Here is a 23,982-nt window from a genome sequence, read left to right as displayed (position 1 = left end):
GACACAGTTCAACATTGCATTAACTGTTGGGAGTCCTAGCAAAAGCAGCTGTTCTGTCTGCAGGGAATAAGCGATCTGTGCTCAAAGACTATTCTGTAGAGAAGTCTAAACTGCTTAACAGTATTAAAGTTCAGACTTCAAGGCTCTCCTCTGCCTACAGCCTCAAATACACGATCACAAATGCTGAGCTCCTGTAGCACCTTCATTCCACACAAACTGACTATTGGAGCATGTATCTAGCACTGGAAAGCAGCAAAGTGCCCACAGCCACAAGTGCAGCTCAGAATGCTGCAAGCTATTAAAAAACAAGTTCACCTATTAAAAAACAAGTTTCACACAATTAATAACTTGTAATAAAGCAAATATTGTTTCATTCTGTGTACTTCAGTGTCGAAAGAGAGTCAATACACTGGCCAGATTCCTGGCAAGCCAATGAGAAGGATTACAAGCAATAAATCAAATACCACAGCTGGCTTAAGTGCATTTGTTCCTACTCTGGTGGCTTTATCAATACTGGCCACAAACCACACTAATTAGCAATTACTCATGTCTTGTAGCAGCTAATGATTTCTCAAGCCTGGAACGTAATTCTCTGCTGTTATATTTAGACATAAATTGTATTTCTTACATAACAACTCAGATTCTCAGCATCTTACAACAGAAATATGACATTTTGTTTAAATATTACATTAGAAAGCCCACAATCCAATAATTTCAAAATAGATTTGGTATCACCAAAATTCATGTGGTTTTTGTTGGAATGAACTGAAAAGTTTTCAATTCATTACAATTCACCATCCCCCCACTATTATCTTAACTTCTATTTCATTCTAAAAGGTTAAAAATCTTTAGCAGGCTGATTCAAAACAGATCAGATTGGTAGGGGTAGCATCTAATTACAAGATTTAATCCTTTCTGCCTGAGGCTGCTGGTTAGAGACACAGTGGCTGAAACATTGGGAAAACAGCTCTTTTAGCATCAATTTGTCACTGGATTCAAGTGACTTAAGATAATGATACTGTTATATCAAACCCCACTAGCTCAAGCTCAGTTTTCCCAGTCAGGAAGAGAACTTTTCACATGTGGGTAATATGCAAGGTAATAACTGCTATTGCCACTTGTATTTGAGAGTATTTTCCAGCCACAAGTTTGGGTATAACCGATTAACGTTCCCTTGTCCTTTGCTGGATGTTGGTCAAGTTCAAAAACCTGCTTTTCACCCACCTCCAGGATTTATCCCTTCAAGATTTTTATAAAGCACCTTTTCAAAAGAGTCCTGAAGTAACACTTGCATTGAGCATCAGTTTTATGCTTTCATATGGCAAACATTGACAGATATGCATAGAACTGAGGTCAGAGGTCGGAAAGATCATTCTTCTAACAGGCATTTGTTAATAATGAAAGAGTAGCTTCTCTTTTAAGAGAAGGTTCTCTTTTAAATGTAATTCCCTAGCTTGTACAATCAAAGATTCATGTTCCCTACCACAGACTGGGAAGAGAATTAATACTCAGAGCAGCTCAGATCCATGGAGACCTCAAATAACTTAGTATTCAAGAGTGTAACTGCAAATAATTTAGTAAGAGAATTTTAAGTTTTAAATTTATTTTTACCAGATCATCGCCAAGCTATTGATTGGATGCTTTAAATCAGGAAACAGTAAGAACCCCTATGCAAATACATGGAGTACAAACAAGAAAAATCAGTTTCCAGTCTCTTACTCTGTTATGCTATTATGTTGTTTGAGTAAGATTAATGTCCCTTAATTCCCAATGAGATTAATGACAAGTCAGCCAAACCATGTTTATGGACTTTTAATGGAGAAAAATTTTGACTTCATGATGGCATACCAAAGCCTATACTGCCATAAGATCTACAAAGGGCTCAGCTTTTCACATATATACTCTATTTAAATATATATTAAAATCAATAATTTGCTCATGGTAAAGAAGCACAGCAAGTCCCACAACAGAGAGAGTATGGTGGCCTGAAGGCACCACTACTTGCTGAAAGAAAAGCATCTTCAAGTCTGATTTTGCACTACTGTTCACAGATAAACAGAAGTGCACCACAAAATTAAGCACACTCTGAAAATAAGAATGATGTACACCTACCACCAACAGAGCTGCTTGCCTACCACTCACTCCATAATTATGCCTCCTTGGAGGCTTCTTATGGTTCAGCTCTAAACATTGTCCCATCTATACATACTTAAGTGCAGCTGTTATCTTTATTAAAAAAATGCATTTTTAAAGATACATGGCATGCAAAGGAAGAGAGAACAAGCATTTCATAAAGCTACCTTTCTTTCTAGATTATCTTGGTGCTACCTATAGCAAGTGCATGTCACATGTGCAAAGTGCTTCTGTTTCCAAAAACAATTATTCATCAAGCAATCACAGTCAAAATCAAAGCACAAATTATCAACTTTATCCTTACAGAAAATACAAAAGAGGATAACAATCACTCATATTCCTGTTCTAGTGGCTAGAAAAACTCGGAGGCAAACATTAACAGATATGACAGGATAAGTCTCTGGTCTCAAAATACTCCAGAGCAGTCTTCCAGTACTGAAATGTAGGAGATGCCAGATCACCTCTATTCCCACTGTAACCACGCCCACACCTGCAATGTTGCCAGCACAGTCTATGACAAAACAGAGGAGCCAATTGCACTTCCAAAGTCATTTTTGTACTTGGACTGCCACACCACCCCTGCCATGTATAGTAGGAATGCAGCACTGTCAGCTAAAGTCATCTCTGACTGCCATGAAGACATTAAGGACTAACAGAAGACTGTTCTTAAGAAAAAAAGGGAAAATATAATCATAGTGAACTATTTTCAGTTCCGTGAACTAATGACTTCCTACCTAGCTTTTGCTCTACTAACTTGGGCCACCAAACCAAAGCAGCTTGCCTATTAATAGACAGTCCTTGCAATCCAGTTAATAGTGCTTGTCTCACTCTTATCAATGCAGTTGCTTCCACATTAAGTAGGCCTTCTACTTTAGAAAGTCAAAATATTCATGCTGATAAATAAGACAAAGTACTTGCAAATGGTGTAATACTATCAATAAAGAGAGTGGGTATTTTTCTTTCATCCTTTTAATATCCTCTCAAGTAAACACCAACAAAAGCCAAATATTCACTATGTTAAAGTAACTCTAGTTTGCTCTAAGTAGCCTGAAGCCACTACAGCTTCTTGCATTTATTTGCACTTACATTAAGCCAGCGTTAAAAATGCTATAGAGTTAATTTACTTTTTTTTTTTTCCTTTCTGGGGAAAGAATGCTAAATATCTGTAATGGGAAAGATAAAAACATTTAACAATATCTTCTTGGAGTAACAAAATGAAGCATAGAAATGCATTCTTCATACTCTGCTGCAGTACAGTACAAAAATGCCTTTTAAAATGCAAGGCCACACATGCACTAATACAAAAGCAAACTGCCTCACTTACCAATTCTTGCCTAACAAAGCCCACAGCCTAACTTCTGGTGACTGGCCAAAGTCTAACAGACATTAAAGATTCAGAGGTAACACACTGAATCTCTGTGCTTGTAACTTAGGGAGACCAAGACAGCCTTTCCCCTACAGGTTCTCAATGTTTAATGCAGCCACAACACTCCTCTCATAAAGATGTTCCAATGACTACTGGATCCATAGGAACTCCCTTATGGGCAATCCTCATCACATATCAAAATCTTCTGTTAAAAAAAAAAAAAAAAAGCCACCACCACCACCAAAGACCTCAAAGGAACCCACAGCAGGCAAGCAGGCTATAGGGTAGAGATAGCTCTGTTCTGACAACTGCAGATAAGCAGTCTGATCAAGTCTTGGGGGAAACTGGCTTCAGCTACCACAGGGAGATTTAGAACAGAAAAATCCAAACAGATTTAGAGCACCAAAATCCAGATTTGCATCAGATGAAAATCCTCTACCGTGCATCTTCTGTCATCACTCAACTTCATTCTAGTTACAGTTTACCCACTCTAACTAAATTTGCCTGAAACCTGTAAGCCCTATGAATTATTTACACAGATAGAGCTCTGCTCTAAACACACAGGGCATTAGCAGGTACCCTCAGAACTTCACTGCTGACCACGAGGCAGCAGGGGGAGAAGAGGAAAGGCAGCATGCAAAATGCACCACTAGCAATGCTAATATTGCAGTATTCACTGTTCATATTTGCTTAATGAACTAGGCTGCAGATAATTAACTGAATTTGTCAGAGGCAGCTTAGACAAGCCATTTTCTTGCTAGACAGCACCTTGCAACAGCTGTGACATGTATGGATAGAGCTGCTCCTACCCTTAATGGAGTAAGGTGAGTGATGAGTAGAGCTGCTAAACTTCCTTCAGCCAACAGCAATCAGATTACAAAGACAATCCCACTGCTTTATTAAAATGTAAGAGCACTGGGAAAACAATTTATTCAGGAAGTCAAGTTTGTTCTCATGTCTGCACATGCGTACAGGTATTGTGGAAGAACTCAGCAGAAGGAAAACACACATTAGGAAAGCCCTGTTTCTACAAAGCATCTTCTCTATTATGCAGGCACAAGGATGAATATTTTGCCTTGATCAGGTATGGATTGTTAACAGTATCAGGGCATATTTAACACTTAAGAACATGGCAGACTGCAGCTCTACTACCAACCCAACAAAAGCTGACCCCTCTACAGTTTGTGACAGATTCTACTGCAAAAGCCCAACAAATCCAACACCATGCCTTCATCTTGCCACCAACAACTTCTTCCACTGGGAAGGGCTCAGCCAGCAGCAAGCCAGCCATGTCTCAGGGAGCACCATTTCCTCACTAGTGCTGCTGACAACTTAGATATCCTGAATGCTGATCTGAGGTAAGGCATTGTGAGAGAGTGGCCCTAGCTTTATAACAGTGGGGCTCCTTCAGCACCCTTGAGGGCAGCTCCCAACTCACCCTTAATAAATTCCCCAAAAGTCTAATTTTTTAAATCCAAAGCTGTCCAAAACAGCAACATAACATCTCCAAACCCAGAAGTCTTTACCCTAGAGGATCTTAGCAGAACACCAGCTTTCAGGAAGGCATTTAAACACATGACCATATGGGCACACCTATATGCCATGCAAGACAGCTGAAACTGCCTTTACAAGAAGACATTTGATTACAAAGTACAGAACCAAGGTTTAAACAAATTCTCTTAAACCTCAGCCTCAGCATCTCAAGGTCTCAAATCTATATATTCCTTTTTTTGCATGGGAGGAATAAAGACTGAGTAATTTTTATCATTAAGGACCAACTGATAGCATAAAGTTCACTCCCAGCATTTCTCCAAACCCCTTCTCTCTGCTTTATAGCAATGAGATACATGGTGCAGAAGACAACAGGGAAGGATCACATAGAGGAGGAAGTGACTAGGCTACCACAGAAGCAAGGTCTAATCTTACCTCATCCTGACTCCCCTAGATGAAGGTCCTGCTACTCAGCACAGGCATACACATCCAAGCACTCACCTTAGACACTCAGACACACCTTTGGATTGGCATGGAGCAGATCCCATCTGCATTGCTATGGGCTTGCACAAGACACCAAAATTAGCCTACCTAAGAGGCTACCCCAGCATTATGCTAAAAGTTCTAAGGATTGAGTGTTAAACTAAGAGAGTATATTATCAATCATCTACTTACATCCTTACTTCTCTATTTCTGCCATTCTCCAAATGTGTTTAACACAGAACAAAGCAGATATAAAAAGGATAATGGGGCTAAATTCAATTATAGCCCATTCCCTTCACTGAGGCAACTTTTTTTTAATAAACATTATATCAAGTTGTTGATGAAGTACTTAGAAAACATGACTGCAAGGTACTATTACAGAATTTATGTACAAAGCCATGCAGGCTCATATGGGTTATGTGGCTTATTGTATTCATTAAAGGTTCACTACAACTGTTAGTGGGACTGTTAATGGAAGCATTCAAGAGAGGAAATTGGCAACCAATTCATTCTCTCTAATTGCAAAATACTTTCAGATATCACATCCAGCATCCAAATGCCCTGCAGAAAACAGCATGTAACTGCATAGCATAGTAACTAATAAAATTAGTCTACTGTGTCCTTATTTATCTTTTAGTAATTTGTCTAATATCTATTAGCTACATTGAAGCCTGACATAATGCAGGAACAAAATTAATACTGTCTTGTTAAACAGAAAGAAAATTTTACCTTTCCTTCTTCAGAACAAGACCTGTTCAGCAATCCCACACGATGAAGGGAACACTTTATAACCATGTAGAAGACTGCACTGAATCCCAGAAATATGAGCATAACCCATACAAACTCATCACAGCTTCCATGGGAGCAACAAGAAATGCCAATCCCAGTGCAGAGTGGACATCATGAAGTTGTCTGTTACCAGCAGAAAGTCAATATAAGCCTGAGGGTAACTATTTTCAGACCTCTCAGAATAATAGATACATGGCAGAGGGACTCTGCTGTCCTCTATTACCATCACAGCATGGGGCATGGAGAGAGGCAGCAGCTTCCTCAGATTCATTTTCTGGCCCTGACATTTTCTTCTGTTTAAGGCACCTTCAAACAGGAGTAAATATGCTGGTGTGAAAATTAGCAGCCCTCCCAGAGGACTTTGAATACCAGACTAAAACTAGCACCTGTCCAAGAGAAGAGCTGCAGCAAAGGGGGTGGAAGAATGGATACCTGCATTTCAGGTCTCCTACATTTAGACCTAGAATGGTAGTTACTGTACTCCCAGCCTTTAGCACCAGAGGAAGAACCTCGTGCAGAACCTCTATATTGATTACAACTGATCTGTATCAACAAGGACTATCAACTCCAGAACACAGCTAATTATATTTAGGACAGCTTAACAAAGACATTTGCACTAAGCTCAGAACAGACTTGTGAACTTAATAAACATCTTCCATATAGGACAAGTTTATTTTCAGAGTAATGGATGTATAAACAGACCTACAAAACAGAAAATTCAACAGCAATTCTATGTTTAACCAAGGACAAGAAAAAAGCTGCCATCACACGCCTCTGCCTGTCCCTGTCAGGAAGGGAGCACTACTGACAGATAAGAGAGGCTTACAGGTTTGCAGTATCAGCCAGACTTATCTCTGCTCTGCAGCCTTAGCCACAACACCACACCAAGGATGGGAATAAAGCTGATAGAGCTAAAACCTCATGTGTTTTCCTTTGAAGCACAGAATATGAAAGACATAATTACCAGTTATTTTAATGCTGAAGCCACCTTCTACTGTTATGCCAAAGTCCTATACTATAAGCATAGCTGGAGATGTTTTCCGCAAGCATGTATTTTTATTTTAAAAATTCCATCCTTCTTATGTGGGTTGTTCTTCCAGAAACAGCTATCTTGTCTGCAGCATCTGCACTGGATGAGTTTTAAAAATATTCTCTCCTCTCACCCACCACCCCCAAAGAGAGATAATAGTCTCAGTGGCTTGATCTCTAGAAGATAAATTATGATGATTTGACAGATTTTCCTCATAATCATATAGATCAGACCCTGAACTGCTGCAGACTGGTGACAGTGAATTTGATTTAGGCAGAGTTATGCTGACTGGACCTGCTGAGCCTGCAATCTTACAGGTCTCCTGCTAGGGTCCACACAAAGCTTGTCATTGCCAAAACGTTAAATGTTTGCTTTCAATTGGATTGGGATTCAGCTTGACCTATTGCATCATTTCTGAGATTTTAAGTACACTTGTACTGTATTCATCTGTCACTTTTGAGACATTCCAGTACCTGTCTGCAATAAGCAGAGTTTTATTGCAATTACTTCTAGAATGAGAAGAGACAAGAATCACAGACCTTTTCAATATTTAATTATCTGGTATTGCATAGGCTGCTGCAAATTTAGAGGAAATTATGTTTATGACTCATGTGCTGGTACTGGAGGACTTTTTCATTAAAAAGTAGCCCTAGGGAAGAAGAGAAAAAAAAAAAACCTAAACCAACCAACCACTGCTGAAAACTGAGCAGCACCACCTGACTGACCAATATCCATTGACAGTGCAGCCACTGAGGTACAGCAAGCACTGGTGTTTCATTCTTAGGAAAGGCTTAGCAGCTAGACTCAAGATGATGAGCCCAAAGTGGTGCTACACTCTTCAGGACAGAATTTCAGATGGTCCTAACCTATAACCATTCCTGGATTTTATACCCATTTTTTAAGATTTTTGTGAGAGAGGAGACACCTTTTGAAAGAGAAATAGTCACTCTCACCCCTAATATAAATTTCATACCCACTCCCTTAAAAAATATAAAAGCAAATACTTAGTTCTCTGAAATAGCTACTGGGGATAAACTTCATATAGCAGCTTTTTTCTGAAAGACTGCCTTATTTCTCTTCACTCTACAGACTATTACAGAAATTATTTGGTCACATATGAGCAGAAGTCCCAAACTAATAAGCATTAATTTGCTATTCCACATTTAGAGGCCATTAGAAATATTACTGAAATGCTATTTCCACACAGCTGTTCTATTTTGCTGTGAATAGCAGAAGTACTCAGTGGAAAGAAATCCCTCCCATTCAGTTACAGTCTTAATACTGGGCTCCTCATTACAACAACAGTCCCTTGCCAGCAATGAGTCCTACATCCCAAGAAATTTGAAGGAATCTCTTGCATTAAGCAAGTATACCTTTCATCTTCAACATAACTCCTACTATGAAGCTGCTGAGAGCCACCACTGTAGTGCTCATGTCACACAGGAACACAAACACAGAATTACAGGAAAGAATTATGAATTTTTAAATGTTTCTTCTCAGGGTTTAGGTTTTGGCTATACTTTTACCAAGCAATATCCAATCATTAATAAAGGAACAAAATCATTACAGTAAAAGCAGACATAGGTCTTACTTACTAGTAGATCATTACCTTAGCTCTGAGTAAACCTTCCTATCAAGAAAACAGGCCTTCAGCTTTTCCACATAGAAAATTGAAGAAAAGATAAAGATAGTCAATATCTACCTCAAAACATTAGAGTTGAGCACATCAAAAATAAATTTATTCAACAAGCCCCAGCCTTCCTTCAAAACCAATTTACCTGACTGGAATTCAAAGCTACAAGAAAGGATAAGTTTCCTAGATGCTATAGCTTATTTTACCAAAATCTCTACAGACAGGACCTTCTACTTTTCCCCCTTTACTAGCCTTCCTATCTGTGTGCATTAGCTTGACCCCACCACCAGTTATAGGTCTGGGGCTCATTAGTATAAACAGAGCTGTATTAATTGCCATCAGGTAGAACTTGTTACTAGCTAAGCCTTTTTTCTGGGGAGGAGTTAAAGCACAACCTACTGAGTTTGGCTTGTCACTCTGTTACCCCACCTCAATGAAAGTGTGAAATGTTATTTTTACTGTTTCTTTTTGTAAGTGTTGGTATTACTACAAATGTCTTTTACAGCTTTTTATTTGTAATACCATGCATGTTAGAGCCTGTACAAACAATCAGAAAAAGTTATTGTGACTTTTTTCTGCCCATTTTAAAGCTTAGTTCTTCTTAATGTATTTATTATTTGAGTCATCTTTCATAGTGCTTCTTATTGTAAATTGATTTTTCCATTATAGGTGCATATAATAGGAAAACTCCTTAAATATCTCTTCATATCTTTTGGTGCATGAGGTAATTCTAAAGTATCTATTTCTGCTTTGACCTTAGTTTTATCTACTTGCCTTTCTTCTGTTAATCCAATTCTATTTTTGGCTACAGCCTCAGTCCCAGCATAGTCTTCTAGTTGAAGTAATGCCAATCTTCTTAATGTAGAACTTCCCTTCCCCCTTCTTCAGGTTGTTAATCACTCTTCTCAAATTTTAGTCTACAAAATTGGATATATCAATTTTCTTACTAGAATTATTTATGTCAATATAGAATCAATGTTAATAAACAATTTAGATAATAAAAAATAATGTCACTAAACCTAAAGAAATATAGTCTATAAAATTACCTTGTAAAAATAAACCTTTCTAAGAAGTAGGAGATTAAATACAAAGTCATGTTCTGTTTATTTTGTCCAGAATATCCAGGTGTACTTAGTTTCATGAGGTCTAATAACCACCAAAGCCAGATGGCAACTGTGGGGGAAAAAAATGTAAATCTAATGTCTGTAAACTTACCTGACTAAAGAAATATTTTGTGTATGACCCTCTGTTTCTGAGCACCATACAAATACTGTGTAGCTGCCTGTGATCTTCATCTTGCCTCTTGAAGTAGATAAATAACATTATTCCCTCGCTCTGGAGTCACTGATGACAAAATACTTGTAACTGCAGTGAAGCAGCTTTAGCTCTTCACAAAGACAGAAACTACCACATCACTGCTACTTTTCTCTGCTTCAGTAAATTTTGTGGCATCTGTTTATGATACTAACATTTTATTACTGAACACTAGTTTGTGTACTAGTTCTGATGGAAATAAAAAATATGGTTGTTTGCAGTTTCTGAGCTCCAAATTAATGGCAATGTATTGGAGCCATTGCCAACAGTACCATCTGCCCTGACGAGATGTGAACTGGTACATAGAAATATAAATGTTTTCATTTCATCCGAGGGCAAAACTTTTCTGATTTGATTGAAGCCTGTAAAAGAATGATGCAGAAATTCAGCAAGACGTTTGTGCTTGTGAAGTGCTGAGTGTCTTAAGAAGGGATTTTAATTTTTTAAAAAGGGAGGAGGTTTCTGGTAGAAAGAAGATCTAAGATTAACTCTTGTCCTTGGTTGTCAGGATTTCTCTATATAGAAGATGACACTGATAAGAGAGTTTAATGTCCCTGTAAACAACAGCATTCCTAGCAGGAATGGCAAGTACACACACCCTGGGAATCTGGCTGTCTAATGAACCAAAAAGTACCAAAAGGAATACTAAAGTATTTAAATCCCCTGCTATTTAGCACTAACACAGAATTGCATTGTCTCAACCAGATCATATCAGATTTATTATTACAGCAATTTTATTCCCACTTTTTCTCTCTCTGGGGTTTTGACAGAAAGCGCTCAAAGAAAATGGTTTAGGTAATTAGCTGGCAGCCCAAAACTTCAACGAAACCATCCAGTGTTGAGCACTGCAAAATCTTCTTCTTTGCAGCCCAGTCTTTCTTGATGGTGAAAATTTAGGACTGCTGAAGTCTCTCAGCAGTCCAGGTTGGGAACACTTACTGTTCTCTCCCATGCCATGCCAGACAGTCCCTTGCATCTAACTTGGATTCCTACCACAAACAACATGGCTAAGAACACTTGAGGGAGAATAGTATGGAGTCAGGGGTGGAAATGGCCAGAGATTTAAAGCAGGTGTATCTACTGTACACAAAATACACAAACCAGACTTCTTGTTTTCAGTGGAAATCCTGCAACTAAAGAGGCCTTCTTGGGTCTACTGTGGGATTTTGGATTTTGAAATTTTCACATGTCCCACTCTGTCACAAGAGAGGGAATGGTAATGGGGTGATGCTGTGTGTGGAAGAATCTGTGTTCACAGTCCCAACCAAGAGACCCATGACAGAAGGGCTACCAGGAAGACACTAGGGTAAGTTTCACCTGTGTTTATGGAACAACTTTAGTGACAATATACATTGCAACTTACACTAGGAAGCTCACCTTCTCCAGAAAATGTATCTTTAATTCTTCCTATTATAGGGGCTCAGCACTGTAGAAAGAACTGAAAAAATATGTCGTGGTTTAACCCCAGCTGGAAAGTAAGTATCATGCAGCAGCTCACTGCTCTATCCCAGCTGAAACCCAATGTCCAATTCCAGTTTCACAAGATGGAATGTACCCAAAATAACTCTAAAGTAATGAGTTCCATTGCACATCTGCATGGTCATTGACCGATACCTGCACTTTCCCTAAGTGTCTTAATTTCGGACCCAAACCCCCAAATTTTGTTTTCTGCAAGAAGTGAACTCTTTCTCCTCAGATATTTCAGATCTTTCTAGTCACTCCTTTCTCTTTCTGAAGACTGATCATCCCACTTTATTACCCTAATGATGACTAGTAGGGTTTTTAAATTTTTCAAAGACAAGCAAATTTCAGATTTGTAAATGAAATTATTTTGATTAAAAAATAGGGTATTAATTTTTTCAGCAAAGACCAGGGCTTTAGTTAAGGAGTGATAGTGAATGCTGCCCCCTCTTCAGGCAGCGCAGGATTAGGATAAATTTGGCAGGGGCAGGGCTAGCACTCTCTCCTTCTGTCTGTCTGAAAGCTCTTACTGAAAGCTCGTTTTTTCCCCTATGACCAGTCAGGTAAATGGCACAATTGCTTCCAGATGAAGGCTTGTCTTAGTGATCTGGGAAGAAGATTTGACTGTTAATCTGTAAAGCAGAAGTGGTGCCCTCCTCAGCCTGGGCAGCACCTGCATACCTTAATTCCCTTGTCTCTCTGTCCCACGCCAAAACAAGGCACCAGGATTGACATCAATGTATTTCAATTTAATAGCCATGATACTACTGAAGCAGTAACTATGATGAGCCTTCCCAGTGATGCAGAAATGTTGACTAAATGTCATCTGGATTTCAGATTCAAGCTTCCAGGTTAAACCCTGATTCCTAGCTATGTAACTGATATGACAAATGCAGATATAACCTCTGTATCTGTTTCAGAGTTATGATGGCTGATGTTGACTTTGCACATACCCTTTCAGCAACTTTTATCTCCTATTTACAAATAAACAGCATCTGTTAAATAAGGTGACGTATGCTTAGGGTATTTAAGGGCACAAAAAAGCTTGGGGTACTTGTTTCATGTATCCCTTGTATAAGCATTGGGTTGAAAGTTCCCAGATCTCACAGGCACAGAATCTCAGAATGCCTTTACTGTGTTTTGTACAAATAGAACAGTGCTGGGTTGACAAAAGCTAACACCTGAGCCTTCCTTCTGTTCAAAGTAGAAAAATTTATCAGGGTGATGCTATTAAAAGGAGATAAAGACTTTGCTTTCACTCTTTCTGACTACCTGCTCATTTAATAAAATCAAATGAATGGGTTTGGTCATCTGCATTCAAGAAATCAGGAATTAAAAATCAAGACCTTGTAGTCAGTTTTAAACAAGATGTCAGGCTGCCTTCTCTCCTTTATAGAACGTATACACTAATTAAATTTGTGTTAATCCTGATTTCCAACATGCTAAAAGAAGGTAGATTCATCAAACTAAACCCTTAGCTAAAACAAACTGACACATTTTGTTGGATCCATTATGAACTGATACAATCATAGCTCTTCCATTTTAGTGAAGTGGAAGGTAAGTTCTCATTTACCTTCTTTTTGCACTAATACCCCAAGGCAAACTGTTAATTAGAACTAGAATTAACAAAAATACCCTGTGTAAGGGGGGATATCAGCAGAAATATATTTAAAATCCATGGTATATCTTGTGATTCTTCATCACAACATGAGAGTACTGAGACTAATGTACTGACACTCACGTTCATGCTCATTTAAAGTGATTTTAGTGCTCACCACAAGAGTAACTACACCTGTAGCTGTCAGGAAAACCTCCTGAATGTTATGTGAATGTTATGTACATGGATGTGATATTCTAACTACAGGGATTGTGTCACTTCTGTGATGAGTCCAAATAGGTGGTTGAACTGGGTGACTCATTAAAATCAGCATTGTGTCAGCTTTGCCTTATCACACCTTGGCTTAAAATATAAAACTCTACATCTTCTGTTTTCAGGTCTTTTTGTTCCATTGTATCTTCCAGTAATTTTACTGTCGTGTAACTACCTCTCAGCCAGAAGCCTGACAGACAGGAACTTCAAAACAGGCAGGCATATGTCCACTCCTGGGGTTGGAAAGAAACTGTCCTGGAACTCTTGTAGTGGGCAGGATTCATTATGAAAAGTTGGCAATAATGCTAATCAAAAATCTGAGAGCTTTCCTAGCAAATACTGGAATAACTGAAAATAATACATTTCAATATTGATAATTTTTTTTTTTTGCACTAAAAATAAACCCCAAAGTTTTGTAAAATCTTGGGCTTTCTTCTCAATCTTCAGCTGTGTCTGTGATCTTTCCCAAATTATCCTTTGAGTGCACCAGCTGAGAACCAGTTATCTAAAGCTCTCAGATACCATGTCTTACATACCTGCAACTGCTCCAAAGACTTAAGTAGCTTAGCTGGAAAAGATAAGAGACTGAAAGGAAAATATTTGTGGCAAGCCACACTTAAGAGCTGTCCCAGAAGCAGAAAGATGTTGCTCCAGCAATACTAAACTGCCTTTTCAAAATCCAATATATTGCTCTTCTCTACCCGGTATGTGCAAGAAAGATTTTGGGATTAACTACTCCTTAAAAGAACATGTTGGCAATCAGTCTCTACACATACTGTCAGTAACAGATATTCTAGTATTTGTACTACTACAGACATAATGAAAATGTGACACAATACAACATGGTACAGGAAAGCAAGTCTGGAACACTTCCCCGTTGCAGTAAAAAAGCTAACACAAGTGCTTAGGATATTGCTTCACAAGTAACAATAATCTGAATCTGTCAGATTCAAGGATTATTTAAAGGCTATACTTGACAGCTCAAACAAGACTAGCCAAAGGAAAATGAACCAGCCAAGAATGCTGCCCTGTAGCAAATCTATAGAGCATCACTTGACAACCTTCCAGAAGAGCAGAAACAGATGACCTGGTCGTTCATATGTCCCTCATCAAGGTTTCACTACAATAAAAATGCCTTGTGAATTGCTAATTGGAGAATGATCAGTTTTGGATGCTGACACCAGTTTTCAAATGATTATCCAATATACTATCAGGTGTCACTGGGAGCTATCAGCCTGAAAATTCTTGTACATTACCCTCCGGGTAATGATAAGAAAAAAAGGGAATACTTTAGAGCAACATCACTAACAAAGCCATAGATTTCCAGGTTAAAAAAAAACCTGCAAAGTTGGCAGAGATCAAGACTGCACTCAAACCTTGTCCAATGGAAATGCAATGCTAAATGACTATTCTTTCTATGCCCAGTGAGCTCCATAAAGGAAGTACACTCCATAAAGGAAGTACACCCAGCATGTCCGTCATCTTGGTGATATTCTAGGACCCTGAACAGACAAGCAGATTTCCTTGCAGTCATTTCACTGTTAGATATTTTAATCCTTCATCGAACTAGAGTGGCATTTCTGCCAAATCACACCAGCAGGGCAGTGCTTTTAGGTCTACCCAGAAAAGGACAAAAGTGACTCACCCAGCACAGGAAAGTATACTAAAAGCAGATACTGCTAGAAAACTAAATCTGAAACAAGAGTCCTGTGGAGAGAGTGGCACAGAGAAGGAATAAAACAGTTTCTATAAATAGACAGTACATGTGTCTGTTTCAATGGAGTTATGAATACTCAAGTAGCATTAGAGAGTTCATATATTGGCTATACAGCAAGGGGAATTTTAAATTTTTATTAAATACATTCATGTAATTTGATACTAGAAACAGAAGGGTGGTTAAATCTCTTATGTCCTCAGTTGACTCCTAAATAACCGTATTCCATATCATCTGAGTGCTTTGATCTTTAATGTATTTATTAATAATCTCACCTCCCCCATCACAGTAGAGAAAAAAGCATTTCTTTTGCCACTGTACTTAGGATCTTGGTTATTCATCAAGTTGCTCCACAGTAACTGTGCATAAATCACCTTTTTCTAATTCAGTGTCCTAAGCAGAGGTGTTTTAATTTCACTCCTATTCTAATGCAAACTAACTCTCACAGCCAAACAAACTTTAAGTAAAGGCAGCAGAAGTTCAGGTCAGCCTCCAGTTAGCTCTGTCGCTGTCACCACCTCACTTTACAGTCGTGTAAGATCCCACACAGCTTGAGAAGGCTCCCCTTTGTGCTACTACAGAAACATAGTAATGTAAAGCATGGGGTTTATTGTGATGAGCGCTTTGTCAAAAGGCATAATTGTCACTGGTGTTTATAATTATCACTGGTGTTTACATAAATAGGATCAGGCCTTTGATGTGATAGAATAAACTGCACATTATACTACACTGTGTGCCAGTTAAACGTGGATGAAAAGAAATGGGAGGTCTGTAACACACTGAATTACCACTGTGCAGTTTGAGTGTGTGCATGAACAAACACGGACTAAAGTAGTCTGTCTATTCAGGACTAACTTCTGCCACTAAACTGGCAGAACTTCAGTCTTCACCTGGAAAAGTTCCCCATAACAGACCATAATTTCTGTGTGCCAACACTATGGTTGCAATTGTCCTGCTCAATGTTTCAGTGACTCTTGGTGATGCTAATGAGTGGTTAAAGCACTTGCTGAGGAAGTACACCCCCTGTTCTGTCCCTACTGTCACTACTCCTGCCAGGTACATTTCTCTCAGAAGAATAGGGCTTTTATTCTTTATTGAACAGTTTTAATAATAGTATTTAAAGAATTTGTTAGCTCAGCAGTTTTCTGACCCCTTCATATGGGTTGTTTGCTTAAAAGTGCATCCAAGGCAACTGCTGATCCTCCTGCAAAATAGCAGGTAGGTATCCCGAGAGTAGAGGTGGCAAGAGTGAGCTTCAAGGTTAAAGCTTTGCAGCCTTCACCATGACTCTTACACCACCTGAACCTGCCTCCACAAAACCAAATTACACCTCATTTGAAGCAGCAACAGCCATATGTAAATCATGCAGAGTTTATGACATATTTCACCTATAGCTCCTGTGCATTTTATATGTATCTATAGGAATTATGTCTAACCTGTAAATGCCTACAGATTAAATCAAAGAATCATTACAGTTGGAAAAGACCTCAGAGATCATCAGGTCCACCCTTTGACTGAATACCACCATGTCCCTTAAACCGTACAGCAAAGTGCCATGTCTACTCATTTTTTAACACTTCCAGGCATGGTGACCCAACCACTTCCCTGAGGTGCCTGATCCAGTGCTTTGACCACCTTCGCTCAAGGATAAAAGCTTTGAGCAAAGTACAAGTGCCTGTGTAGAATTTTAACTGCTCTGTATGATGCTTCCCAACAGTTGCAATCATGGTAATTATATCACAGCACAAAAATAGCACAAAGAAATTCTTGCATAGACATTTCTCTGAAAAACAGAAGAGATAGATCCTTTACAAGGAAAGGACTAAGACTCTAAAATCAAAAACACAGCATAAACTATAAGCAAGTATTTCATGGGAAAAGTAGATGGAAAATGTGTAAAAGTATTGTTTCATACTATGAAATGATGTTTATATTTCAGCTCGTCATGTCCCAAGAGAAGATTCTGTTACTACCTTTATCCTAAAAATACTTTTCTTGTTGATGTGTATCATTGAAAAAGACCACAGTAAATAATATAGAGGTCAGTTGTACCTTTAATCCATTATAAAGCTGAAATTCGATTTTTCCCTAAAAATAAAAATGCCATTGTATAATCATCCAATGTCTTATTGATAGTTTCTTATTTTTAGTGATTTTAAGGAGGCAGAAAGGAGAAGAACAAGTTAGTCTTTGATGTCTGTGGTTACAACAGTAAAAAGCTAGGGACTTTGAGAATAATTTCAATCTAATCAATTTTGCTCAGTTGGTACAACATTACAGCAATAAAAAGGTTTACTTCTACAAGGAAAAAATCAATTAATGAGCAAAAGCATAAAAAAGAAGTGCAGTGATCATCTAAGTGGCAGAAGGTGACTTCCTGTCTCCAAATTCTCATTTTCACATCATCTGCTTTTCTGGCAAGTGCTTTATACCAGTGTTAAGCAGGTTTAAAACTCTATCAAATACACCAGTTACACTTTATACTGTATTAGCACATGTGGAAGTCACATTACCAAGCGCAGGAGGGTCAAAAATGTGAGATGAAAAGACATTGTTAGACCATCACAGAGGCAGTGTTCTTCTTGACTAAAAAGGAATGCCTATAAGCTACTGAAATGCTTTACATGGTATGAAAATAAATCTCAGTGACCCAAACTAAAACCTAATACTTTAGATTACCAAAACTCCCTCAAAAGTAAACAAAACTAGCAAATAAACTAAAAGACTTCAAAGCAGGAAAGATCTCTTCTAAAAAGAAAAGGAGACAGAACATTTTGATACATAGATGCCAAAAAACCTGCACTGGATAGAGACAGTTACCTGACCCTAACTAAGGATGACAAAAGGGTGACCGGTTCTCCCTCCACACCATTCAGCTCAGAAAGATCTTGAGATTTTGCAGTGTCACCACACATCCACATCTGAACTGTTTGCAGTGGACAGTGGCACAGACTCCAGATGTATGTTTTTACATTTGGGTTCACACAGCCCAGAGCCCCACATATGAACTTGTTTGGCCCCCACAGATGGCAGGTCTGCACATCAAGACACAACATGCTGTGAAAAGCAGAGCTACTGCCTTTCTGTGTCTGGTCCCTGCTGGCATTCAGATCATACAGGCTGGTAGTGAGCCACATCAGTACTGATCCAGTGACCAGGTAGTCATCTGATGGCTAATGCTGACACAAGCAAGGCACTGGGAATGCACAGCAATGGGGAGCGCAGGGTTTTCTGGGTGGCTGAGAGATTGGTTCTGGTTGTTCCAAGTCACCAGAGCTGGCTCTGGTGTACTAAACCAACTACAACCAACTTAATAAGTCTGTGTAGTGAGTTACACAAACCTCTATTATGTAACTTTATAGGCATTATATATACAACTATACTAGATATTACTCTTGTTACCCTTGAAAATATTCTAGATAGGAAATACATTGTTCAAGTGCTAGAAATTGATCTTAATGCTAACCAGCAATCCCTATCTTTCTTCAAAGTATCATCTAATTTGGATTCTCCTTATGTGAAATGCAGGGAACATGTAAAAATCTGAGGCTGTGTATAGATAAATCCCAGCTAGAAGATCTGGGTGCCCCAATCACCCAGGGCACAGAAGCACAACTGAAATACCTAGATCCATGAGTATGACTGTGGATTGTGGATGATTCAAGAACCATGCAGACACAATCCTATCCAATGTGCTCTAGGATAACCTTGCTTGAGCAGGGAGGGTGGACCCTCTGTGCGTGATCCTGTCATTGACAAAAGCTGAAGCTTAAACTCCTTATGTATGCCACACTGAAGCTAAACATTCCCCAAGCACCCAGTATCTGAAGAGAGCCTAGGTTTGGATTCCAAAGGTTAAGTCACAAAAAGATCTGCCAAACTGCAGCACTGGGAAAGGAGCCTCCCTATCACAGGACAGGGTTTCAAATCAGTCTGCAGAAGTGGACACAACCTCAAACACTGGAAAGTGGAATCTGCTTAACTGCAACTGTTTCATCTGAAAGGCTTAGGCTGAAGATAAGTAAAGCTGGTAATATGCTAAATCCTACCCTGAAACCTTACCATTTCCTCTGAGCAGGAATTACACACCTCTTTGCTCAGCATCCCACTTACTTCAGCAGCTATGCAGAAGTCCCTGAAGTTCTGTCCTTGCTACCAAGCAGTGAGACCAAACAGGGAAATGTTACTAGAGTGACCAGGTTGTGCAGAGGAGCCAAAGGGAAGGTGGCTTTCTCCTTTCAGCTAGCTCTAGCCTGGTTCCATGAGCTGAAAAGCCATAAGTGGCTAAAGGACATCTTCAAATACAGCATCATCCAAAAGCAATCCAGCAAATGCTCTCCAAGGTGCTCTGAGATTTAACCAAAGCTAATTAGGAAATGTGCATATTTCTCGCTGAAACAAAAAGTGCTGAAACAGCATTATACTACACTTTTACTCACCACAGAAACTGTACTAGGCACCTACATATTTTGCACAGGAACGGGTGTCTGTAAGTCACCAGCAATGTCACTGATGTTTCATCTATGCCCAAGCAGAATGTACCAGAGACGAAATCTGAATGCACCTTGGTCCTACAGAAGTCAGTGTGAGTCCTTTGTGAGCAAAATTCTACCTTCCAAGTCTTCCATTGCTATTTTTTTTTTTATGAACTAGTTGGAAAACAGTTTCCTAAATGAACCTCTTAAGAAGCCCTGTAATTTAGCTCTCCGCAAGGCTCACTGCAGTGCCCGATGCTCTCCCCGCTCCTGATCACGGGACAGAGGCCCCTGACCGGCGCGCTGGGCTGGGGTAACCCCTGTGTCCCTGCACCGGCGGTACTGCCCTCTGACCAGAGGAAATTTTCCTGCCATCAGAGCCAAGAGGGGGTTGTTCGCGCCGCGGGCCGGGGGTGCCGGGTCCCTGTGCTGGCGGTGGGACGGACGGGAGGCGCGGCAGCGCCGGGCCGGGGTCTGCGGGCGGGGCCGCGGTGCCCTTGGGCAGCGGCCGGGCGGGCACCTCCCGGCGCAGCGGAGCCCCGGGGCGGGGCGGCACTGCGGGATGCCCGAGCGCCGCGGCCGGCGGGGCGGCAGGGCCGGGCGGCCGCGCCATGGAGGCGCCGCTGCCATCCCTCCCATTCCCTTCCCTTCCCTTCCGCCGCGCCTTCCTTCCTCCGCCGCGGCGCCTCCTCCCCGCGCCGCTCCCGCCCGCCTCGCCTCGCCCTTTCCTCACCGGCCGAGGAGTGGATCTTGGAGGATTTCCGCCGCAGGGACATCTTCAGCGCGGTGTCCAGGCCGGCCCTGTTCGGCATGGTGCGGCCGGCCGGGCGCGCTGGCCATGGGCCCCCCCGCACGCAGACGCCGCGCTGCGGCCGCCGGCACCGCCGCGCCCGGGCTGCGGGGGCGGGCGAGGCGCTGGCCCGGGCCGGCACGGAGATGCTCTCCCGGGAGCCGCTCACGGCTCCGTGCGCCCGCTGGGAGCCGTCGCGTAAGGTGCCACGAAGTCGGGGCCTGGGTTTGGTGGGGGTTTTTGAGGTGTCTGTCTGGAACTAGTATTTTACTAGACATTTTGGGCGCATAAAGCATCCCAAGAAAGCCCCCGCTGGGATCGGGATCCCTAACCGGGCTTCTTTGTTCCGGTTACAAGGACATCTTTCATCACTGTGGCATGCTGCCAGTCTCATCACAAAAGAAACCATTCCTTCTCAGAACGTCCAGTAAATCAAGGATAAAAAAAGAATTAGAGGAAAGATTAATCAATGTAGCACTTACATCACATTTGCAACCATGAGAATTTACCTACTAAGGACAAGCAAAGAAGGAATGTAACTTAAAAAAAAAAGAAAAATAAGTTAGGCAAAACAGTGCCTCTGAATCTTTAAGATCCTGATCTTAACCAGGCATAGCTAGCAGCAGTTGCCACATCTTAAAGGGTTGCTTTCTCTACCAAATGAGCTTTAAGGTAGAATGGTTTAAATGAGGCAGAATCACCACAGGATGAGGATACATTGACTTTTGGGAAGATCTACTGCATAAGAAACGGTCCCTTGTATCTTGAAGGTCTGTGACAAACGACCCTAAGTCTGTATCTCAACCACTTGACCCCACAGAGTTGGCTACCACACATAATGGGTAACTTGGGTGTTATTTCAAAGATCATAAATAATGCTAAACCTCTTGAGTCTTGCTGTGCTTTCGTGTCCTCTCGCATATAGTATGGAAAGTGATACTTTCTAGCTACAACTCCACAAAATGTTAGACATAAAAATATTGTTGACAAACCACTTTGAACTTCCTAAACTCAAAGTAATCCAGAACTGTGGCATTTTACACTGACTGCACTGAATGCATCATAGCCCACTGGAGATGTGCGCTTTGTGACAGGACTGCTGCCGACAGATATTTGCCTGTGAGAGGCTTTTACTCTTGGATTTTATCACTCTGGGAGAAATGGCCCAAGAGCTTTTTTGAATGAAATCATCCAGTAAGGACAATGTGCAGTGCTGGCATTCCCGCATGCCTTTCCCATTTTAAGACCATGACATGGAACTGGTTATGTTCATGAACATCATTCTCTCCCTCAGCTCTCTCTTGCTCCTCTACACAAATTATTTTCTGTTTTAGTCAGTGTCTTTGATCCAGAACAAATGGCCTGGGGAACAGGGAATCAATTCACATATATAGTTAGCTAGTAGACAGATTAAAGTGAAGTTCACTTTGGGTTCAAGCTGTCAGCTCAAAGTCAAAGCAAGTACTCCCAAAAAAGGACCAAAACATGAATGGCAACTCCTGGATTCATGTTTACTTTTTCATCAGAAATTAGCCCTCAGGTGAACTGTGTTTCCAGTGCACTTAAGTATTGTGGACTGTCAGCCTGTGAGCCCATGTAGCAGCTGAGTGCATTCGTTCCTTTACATGCACTGCACTTGCTTTCACCTCTGCACACTCAAAGTTCTCAAAGAGTGCTCCAGATAAAACACCATCTGCCTCGCAGCTACAAGGGCATTCTCATTCACCTAAAGCTGACTGCTTGAGTGCCTCAAGGAGAACTAATTACCCAGCCCATACTTACCTCGACAAGCCTGGGCTGTACCCTATGGAAGGCACGCCCCAAGCATTTAATGACCAGACATTTCAATAAAGCTTACTGGCATGGAAAAAACAAAACACATCTTTGCCTCTGCTCAGAATGAGGGCCTCAGAGAAGACCTGTCTGTAAAATCTGTCTCAAGTCGCAAGTTGATATAATCATGCACTGCAGTCTAGTGGGACTCTGAGGGGAGAAAGTGGACTGCAAATTGTCCAAGGACACCAAGTGTGCAGGATAATCTTGGTAACTGAGAAAGAACCTGAGTCCTGCTCAGCAGGTTGAAGAGTGGGGCCTACAGGAAAACTAAGTGTGCAGTCCAGAACAGTTGTTTATGTTTCGGAAAGTACATGCTGAAAAGCTGTGGGTAAGCCCTGAGCTTTGAGGAAAGAAAGAGCTCATTCCGCTGTGCAGGACTCACCTTCGTCATTTTGTTATGCAATGCCTGTCTTTGTCATCGTGCTGATTTGCACTAAATTGTGTATTATCGGACCATGAGTCACGGCAGTATTATTCCCTGGGGTCTGTCATAATGGCTCCATGGTTTGAGTGATGTACTGAAAAAAAAAGGAGTTGGTATTTTTCAAATTTCAATGTGCTCACTTTTCTAGTACTTATAGCAATGTACTTTCAAAGAGCTCAATATGCATAATAATTATTTCAATGTAATAAATAAAGCAAAGGCAGGAAGAATGGTCCTGTAGCTAATGTGCCAGACTGGGAGACAGGATATCTTTATTCTATTTTTGACTGTGCCAGATGCTGTCTGGGACCTTAGAGAGATTGTTAAGCCCAAATTTCCAAAAAGATGCATCCCCTGCTCCAATTATTAATGTTATATACAGAGACTGGTTCTGGGGAAAATAAAAAAAAAGGAAAGAAGCACACATTACTCAGAATCTATTAGTGTAGTGGAAAACAGTCTAATCAAAGCTGAGAGCTAATTATTACCAAAAAAGAAAGAAAAAAAGAAAGAAATTAAAGAATGCTACTACTACTAGGGAAAGAAAAAAAAAACAGAAATAATAAACCATTTCATTTTTTTGTAGTCACACTCTTCCTGTTTGCCTTTTTTTTGGTGTGGTGCTTACCCTTCCACTGCCCCTCTGAGACCAATGGTCAACAGTGCTGGCTTTGTAAAGCAGTGGATGACAGGGCTGCAGCTAGTCATCTGTGTCTTACCAACAAATTCTTTGCAGAGAAAAACAAATAACTGTTATGGGGCTATTTTTGTGTGGTTTTTAAGATGCCTTCACACCTTGTTCTTTATCCATTTGTCTACTGCTCCACTTTACATGCAATTGTATTATATGGGATGCCATTTAGGTATGGTACATACTTGTTCTTTGTGTAATCTCTCAATTATCTTTGTCCACTTCCCAGGTCTGCACTGCTTTAGCTCCCTGCTGATGAGCTCTTTGTAGCCCCAAGTTCTCCAGTGCTCCTTTTTTCGCCATCCTATGCCTCTTCTAGAGTGTCCTGTGAGTCCACTCTCAGGGGACTCTGATGTTATACCAGGTCTGTATTCCTCTACATATTATTATGTTATCCATCATTATATTAGTTATAAATGATGTTATACATCATTATGTTAGTTATAAATATCTTATTGTCTGCAGCAGGATTTCTTGTCACT

General features: G+C 40.4%; 1 protein-coding gene across 1 annotated transcript in view; it reads right to left on the bottom strand.

The window, feature by feature from the left end:
• ATP8A2 (ATPase phospholipid transporting 8A2) overlaps positions 1-20,624 on the bottom strand; it is a 329,984-nt gene extending 309,360 nt beyond the window's left edge. The window contains exon 1 of the mRNA XM_021530648.3: positions 20,493-20,624. Coding sequence (XP_021386323.2) covers positions 20,493-20,571 — 79 coding nt within the window. The 5' untranslated portion in view covers positions 20,572-20,624. The remainder of the gene's footprint in view (positions 1-20,492) is intronic.
• Positions 20,625-23,982: the final 3,358 nt, after the last annotated feature.

The sequence above is a fragment of the Lonchura striata genome, chromosome 2 (genome assembly GCF_046129695.1).
Source record: "Lonchura striata isolate bLonStr1 chromosome 2, bLonStr1.mat, whole genome shotgun sequence".
Lineage (NCBI taxonomy): Eukaryota > Metazoa > Chordata > Aves > Passeriformes > Estrildidae > Lonchura > Lonchura striata.
The sequence above is the reverse complement of the archived record's forward strand: the minus strand, read 5'-3'. Positions and strand labels throughout refer to the sequence as shown.